The sequence below is a fragment of the Mus pahari genome, chromosome 3, assembly GCF_900095145.1.
Source record: "Mus pahari chromosome 3, PAHARI_EIJ_v1.1, whole genome shotgun sequence".
In the NCBI taxonomy this organism is placed as follows: domain Eukaryota; kingdom Metazoa; phylum Chordata; class Mammalia; order Rodentia; family Muridae; genus Mus; species Mus pahari.
In genome coordinates this window covers 110,927,951-110,934,482 of record NC_034592.1, presented here as the reverse complement: position 1 = coordinate 110,934,482, position 6,532 = coordinate 110,927,951, and the positions used below count along the sequence as shown (strand labels likewise).

The window sequence follows — 6,532 nt, the reverse complement described above, 5'->3', positions numbered from 1 at the left end:
CCTGGCTGTCCTGGAACTCACTCTGTAGACCAGGCTGGCCTCGAACTCAGAAATCTGCCTGCTTCTGCCTCCCAAGTGCTGGGATTAAAACTACTTGCCACTTCTGCCCGGCTTTTCTCTCTCTCTCTCTCTCTCTCTCTCTCTCTCTCTCTCTCTCTCTCTCTCTCAAATTACATTTTATTTGTGAGTGGGCACAGCATGGAGATCATAGAACGACCTTAGGAGTTGACTCTCTCCTTTCACTGTGTGGTCCTGAGCATCGAGCTCAGGCTGTCAGGTTTGGCAGCAAGCACCTTGACTCTGAGCCATCTTTCTGCTCTGGTTCCCATTTGTGTGTGGTAATGCTCAGTGTTAGCTAAGGCAGAAGGGTTTTGTTGGCGTTTATAGCATCAACAAATTCCAGTTGCTTTTAAAGAACAAATCTCTTAAAGGTTGGAACTTCCCAGAGGAGGCCACTTAACCCTGTAGGTCACAGTTCTTGCTCAGGGACTTGAGACAATGGCAAGGGAACATCAGAATTGTGCTTTAATGCTTATCTGAGAAATAACCTACTGGAGTGCACACCTACCAGAGATTCCCCGTGTTCATATTCTAATCCTGAGAGAGCTGTCATCACAGGAAGATCCCATTACATCTTCAGGATAGATGGGTAGGGCATGAGGAGACAGGTGAGCCCCACTGGTCCTGGCAATTGGCATGGGGGCTGAGGAAAGGGATCCTTGAGTTACTGATTCCTCAAGTCCATTCCCTTGTAAAACAAAGCTTCAAATGCCATGTAGGATCCTGTGATTTGTTTGACCCTGTTCCGAAACTGTATAGCACTGAAGACCCACCCAGTGGCAACAGTTACCATAGGGTGGGGTTTTAAGTGACCTTTCAAATCGACTGGGATAAAGCAGAATTGTCATTTGAAGTACCACTTTTAACACCTGACCGACAAGTAAGATGGAGCCCTGGCATGCAGCATCTCATTTCTTTGAGGACAACTAGGTGCTTAGAGAGAATGTGAGGGCGCAGCGTGTGCTCTTAAGTGGCCAGCTCAAGCACTGTTCCTTGTGTTCGTTTTATTTCACAGTCAACTGGTGAGAGAGGAGAGTTAAGCTGCGGCTGGGTGTTTCTTAAGCTTTTCGATGCCAGTGGAGTTCCTATTCCAGCAAAGTAAGTGAGCTCACTATTCCTTACAAGTGAGTGACTTGGAGAAAATCCCTCGGGACTGTCTACCTCAGATGTGTTCTGTTAATAGTTCAAGTTTGGGGAAGAGGGATCTCATATTGATCTTAGTGTCTGAGGAAGCATGGGAAAACAGTTCATGTGCTCACCCTAGTGAGAAGGAAGTGACCCAGAGAATCTATGTTTTAAAAGGTGTTTTCCTGGGCTGTGTGCTGAGAACATTCAGTCCGTAGCCACCATGGATTCACCTTCCTTCACTGTGCTCAAAACAGAGCCTGACTCGCTTCAGAGAGCAGATGGTGAGTCTATGATCCTCTGCCTTCCATAGTAGCAGGCAGGTCACAGAACCTGCAGTGGCCAACAACTGTAAACAAATTGAGGCTGTAAGAGCAAGAGCAGACTGGGCCAATCCCTGTGTTACACATACGAAGGAGAGGAGATTGCCTCCCCGTCTCAAAAGCTAACAAGAAAATAGATACTCTCAGTTTTAAATAGGGGAAAATAAAGACACAAGTCAAGGGCATAAGCATAAACTCCCCGGGGAATGCAGAGGGCAGACAGGGCAGACTGGAACTGAGATGATTTTGGGTCGGGAGTTCTCCCGTCCGTCCGGAGCTTTGGGCCCAGCTCCCCCTGGGTGACCAGTTAGGTTCCTTAACACCTCCAGGTCTCAGGTTCCTCTGTCTCTAATCTGGGGATTACTTCCTATCTCAGAGCCTCATTGAGGATTACCCTAGGCAACACCCCCCTCACAGCCTTCTCACCACTGGACAGAGAAGAGTCCAGGCCACCAGTTGTCTGACATCACCCTAGCAAGAAAGAGAGGGCGTTAGTTATCACTGTATCATTATGGAAACCCTGATTTCTTATAAGTTTTTAAAAAGATTATTTTATACCCAGTATAATGTAAATGGTAATGTATTGCACAGTAACTCAGGGTTATAGTGTACTCAGTAGAGGGGATAGGTGTCCCTTTCCAGAGGTGGAGTGAGAGCTGTTTTTAATTGCTCCAGTGTGTGTGTGTGTGTGTGTGTGTGTGCATGCGTGCGGGTGTGTGTGTGCGCGTGTTTGTGTGCGTGGGTGTGTATGTGCGTGGGTGTGTGCGTGCATGTGTGTGTATGTGTGTGTGCGCGTGTATGAGCGTGTGTGTGCGTGCGCGCCTGTGTGCGTGTGTATGTGTGTGTGCGCGTGCATGTTAGTATGTGTGTGTGTATGTGTGTGCGTGTGTGTATGTGTGTGTGTGCATCATGTGTGTGTGTGCGCGCGCGCGTGTGTGCGTGTGTGCACATGTGCGTGTGCATGTGTGTGTGTGTGTGTGCATCATGTGCGTGTGTGTGTGCGTGTGTGTGCGTGCGTGTGTGTGCGTGCGTGCGTGCGTGTGTGTGTGTGTGTGTGTGTGTGTGTGTGTGAAGAAAGTTGCTGTTCGTCAAAAGCTGTGGGTGGATCCAGGGAAACCTCTCTAGGAGTGTGGTGGGGGACACCTGCATCTAAGTTACACTTCCACAGAAGAGAGGTGTATGGGACACAGGGGCAACAATGCAGAAGAGCACATAGCTAGCAAGGGAGGGGAGGGGCACAGCTGAATAATGACTTCACTGCAAATAATGACTCAGTGCATTTGAAAGTTAAAGCTTATTACTTATTGGCACAAACCATTAAAGTCAAATCATTTTAGTGACCTTAGAATCTTCCTTCTCTCCATGTGGACAGCACACTTCCTGTAGTGTGCTGAGAGGAGAGAGTCTGCATCCCGACTCTCATTTACCCATGAGTTTAGTAAGTTGTCCATGAATAACTTCATGCTGAAAAGCATTCCTGGCAGAGCCTAGTTGACAAATAAATGCCCATGACAAGGACCTGTCACATGTACTATTCTTTCCTAGAACATACGAACTCTTCTTGAATGGCGGCACTCCTTACGAAAAAGGTGTTGAAGTGGACCCTTCAGTGTCCAGAAGAGGTACAGCCCTTCTGTGTGACCCTCTGTCAGCTGGCTTCTTAATCACCATGACCCTGCCATAAGCAAGCTAAAGGAGGGAGGGTTTATTTGGGTGTGCATTTCCGCAGGGCTGAGTCTCCGACCCTTTGGCCCTATTGCTTTGGGTCTCTGTTAGCAAAGAACACCATGGCAAAGCGTGTGGTAAAGAAGCCGTCCATCCCTCAGTGGCTGGGGAGCAGCACAGAGGGCAAGGGTATCTCCTTCATAGGCACAGCCCCGTGGCCTGAATGTGTCCCTGAAGGCCCCACCCCCAAATGGTTCCACCACCTCCGTAGTATTCAGGCTAGTGATCAGCCTTTAATATATGTCTTTTTTAAGACCTATTTTGTGTTTTATGTATGTGTTTGTATGCATGTATGTCTGTGAACTGCATTGCATGCTTGGTGCCTGTGGAGGTCAGAAGAGGCCATCAGATCCCCTGGTACTGGAGATACAGATGGTTGTGAGCTACCATGTGGGTGCTGGGGACTGAACCTGTGTCCTCTGCAAGAGCAGCCGGTGCTTTTATCCATTGGGCTGTGTCTGCAGCACTCCCGGGCCTTGGAGTGGCATCTAGAACCGTATTACCCTCCTTTCTGTAAATGAAGCGAGCAGTAGAGCAGCAGAGAATACAGCCACATCCTAACAAAAGACACTTTCCCTTGGATGCAAATCCTTCACGTGTCATCAGCGTGAATGCTGAGCCACTAAGTGATTATTTTTGTTGACACCTCTGAGACTCTAGAATTGTCTAGAAGAATGGGGACACCGCCTCAGCTCCTTTTTGTAGGACACTGTTGATGCCTGGCTTAGTGGGGGTTTTATTGCTATAGTGAAACATGAGCAGAAGCAACTTGGGGCGGGAAGGGCTTGTTTGGTGTACACTTCCACATGGTCTTCCATCATGGAAGGAAGTCAGGGCAGGAGTCATGGAGGAGTGTTACCTACTGGCCTGTTCCTCGTGGCTTGGTCACCCTGCTTTCTTTTAAAACCCAGGACCCCCAGCTCAGGAGTGGCACCACCCGCAATGGACTGGGGCCCTTCCACATCAATCACTAATTAAGGAAATGCCATGCAGGCTTGCCTGCAGCCTGATCTTGTGGAAGGATTTTCTCGGCTGAGGTTCCTCTCTCTCAGATGACTCGAGCTTGTCATAAACCCTGCCAGCATAATGCTTGACAGATACAGAGTGGAGAGAATAAGCTAATTCAGAGGATGTTGTTCTCTCTCTGACCCCCCAAACCAGAGTGTCCTTAATACCATCCACCCAGCAGTGCCCTGGAGAAGCAGTGCCCTGGGCAGTACCACAGATACATGGCCCTTCCTCATAGACTGCGCCAACAGACACGCAGCGCTCCTCCACTATCCAGGTCAAGGCATGATGCTCCAGGTGCTCCCCATAGTGTCCACAGTGCCCACAGTGCCCACAGTGCCCACAGTGCTCACAGTGCCCACAGTGCTAACAGTGCCCACAGTACCCACAGTGCTCACAGTGCCCACAGTGCTCACAGTGCTCACAGTGCCCACAGTGCTCACAGTGCCCACAGTGCTCACAGTGCCCACAGTGCTAACAGTGCCCACAGTACCCACAGTGCTCACAGTGCCCACAGTGCTCACAGTGCCCACAGTGCTAACAGTGCCCACAGTACCCACAGTGCTCACAGTGCCCCACAGTGCTAACAGTGCCCACAGTGCCCACAGTGCTAACAGTGCCCACAGTGCTAACAGTGCCCACAGTGCTCACAGTGTCCACAGTGCCCACAGTGCTCACAGTGCCCACAGTGCCCCACAGTGCACCCACCATGCCTACAGTGCCCCACAGTGCTCACACTGCCCACATTGCTCACAGTGCCCCACAGTGCCCCCACCATGCCTACAGTGCCCCACAGTGCCCCACAGTGCCCACAGTGCTCACAGTGCCCCACAGTGCCCCCACCATGCCTACAGTGCCCCACAGTGCCCCACAGTGCTCACAGTGCCCACAGTGCCCCCACCGCCCCCACCATGCCTACAGTGCCCCACAGTGCTCACAGTGCCCACAGTGCTCACAGTGCCCACAGTGCCTCACAGTGCTCACAGTGCCCCACAGTGCTTAAAGTGCCCCACAGTGCCCTACAGTGCCCCACAGTGCTCACAGTGCCCACAGTGCTCACAGTGACCCACAGTGCCCCCACCATGCCTACAGTGCCCACAGTGCCTACAGTGCCCCACAGTGCCCACAGTGCTCACAGTGCTCACAGTGTCCCACAGTGCCCACAGTGCTCACAGTGCCCCACAGTGCCCACAGTACCCACAGTGCCCCACAGTGCCTCACAGTGCCTACAGTGCCCCATAGTGCCTACAGTGCTCCATAGTGACAGTGCTCTACAGTGACAGTGCCCCAACAGTGACATGGGAGTCTGGCTTTGGAGAACAGACATGGAATCTAAGAACTGTTGGTTCCATCTGGAGCCAGGCGTATTTTATCAACTCCCTTCATGCCGCAGAGCATCTGTTACCATGGCTTGTGAGGAACATTCACATTCATGTCAAGACAGGCTCACAGAAGCTGGCCTGGTGACCACTTCCTTTCATGCAGTCCAGCTCCACTGGCTGTAGATTCTCATTGTGTGTTTGAATGAACGCCATCCCAAGCACTTAAACTCTGACTCCATATTCCTGATGTTTTTGTAGCACAGGGCAGTGTTTTCCGTCAGATGATAAGCATGCGCAGGCAGCCTCAACTTCTGGTGAAACTTCGGTCTCTGAACAGGAGGTCCAGGGCCATGCTCAGGTGAGTAGCTGGCCTGGGTTTTTGGGAGAGGGTGGGGGACAAGTGAGAAAGGGATGCTTGCTGGACTTCTCACCTCTTTGAGCAACGCAACAGTAATAAAGCTTAGATTGACTTCCTCCCCAGATAGCTCAAATGGTGGTTGTAAAGCCGGGAGGCATGGCTCAGTGGTTTATAGCCCTGGCTGTTCTTCCAGAGGACCAGGGCTGGATCCCAGCACCCATGTCAGGCAGCTTACAGCCATCCATAAATCATCTCCAGGGAGTCCAATACCATCTTCTGGCCTCCACATGACACACACATATACACCTATATTTTTAGGTAATAGATGTCACAGTAGATAATTTAGATGCTTTCGAATAGGAGAGTCTTACTAGTGTAGTCCTATGCTCAGGAGTATTCTTTTCTGTGTCAGATTTAGAAAGCTCTAGTTCATGTTAGTAAAATTCCCTTTTTATTAAGCAGTTCTCAGTCTTGACAAATGTTCACGATGATGGATGTAACAGTTCCTACAGGCAAGATGGAGAACACTTCATTCTCTCTCTCTCTCTCTCTCCCTCTCTCTCTCTCTCTCTCTCTCTCTCCCCCTCTCCCTCCCCCTCCCCTTCCCCCTC

General features: G+C 50.6%; 1 protein-coding gene across 4 annotated transcripts in view; it reads left to right on the top strand.

The window, feature by feature from the left end:
- Nphp1 (nephrocystin 1) overlaps positions 1-6,532 on the top strand; it is a 53,299-nt gene that overhangs the window by 32,767 nt on the left and 14,000 nt on the right. For all 4 annotated transcript variants that reach the window (XM_021192621.2, XM_029536934.1, XM_021192620.1 and 1 more), the window contains exons 14-16: positions 1,076-1,158; positions 3,054-3,130; positions 5,822-5,921. In XM_021192621.2, the coding sequence (XP_021048280.1) occupies positions 1,076-1,158; positions 3,054-3,130; positions 5,822-5,921 (260 nt within the window). The remainder of the gene's footprint in view (positions 1-1,075; positions 1,159-3,053; positions 3,131-5,821; positions 5,922-6,532) is intronic.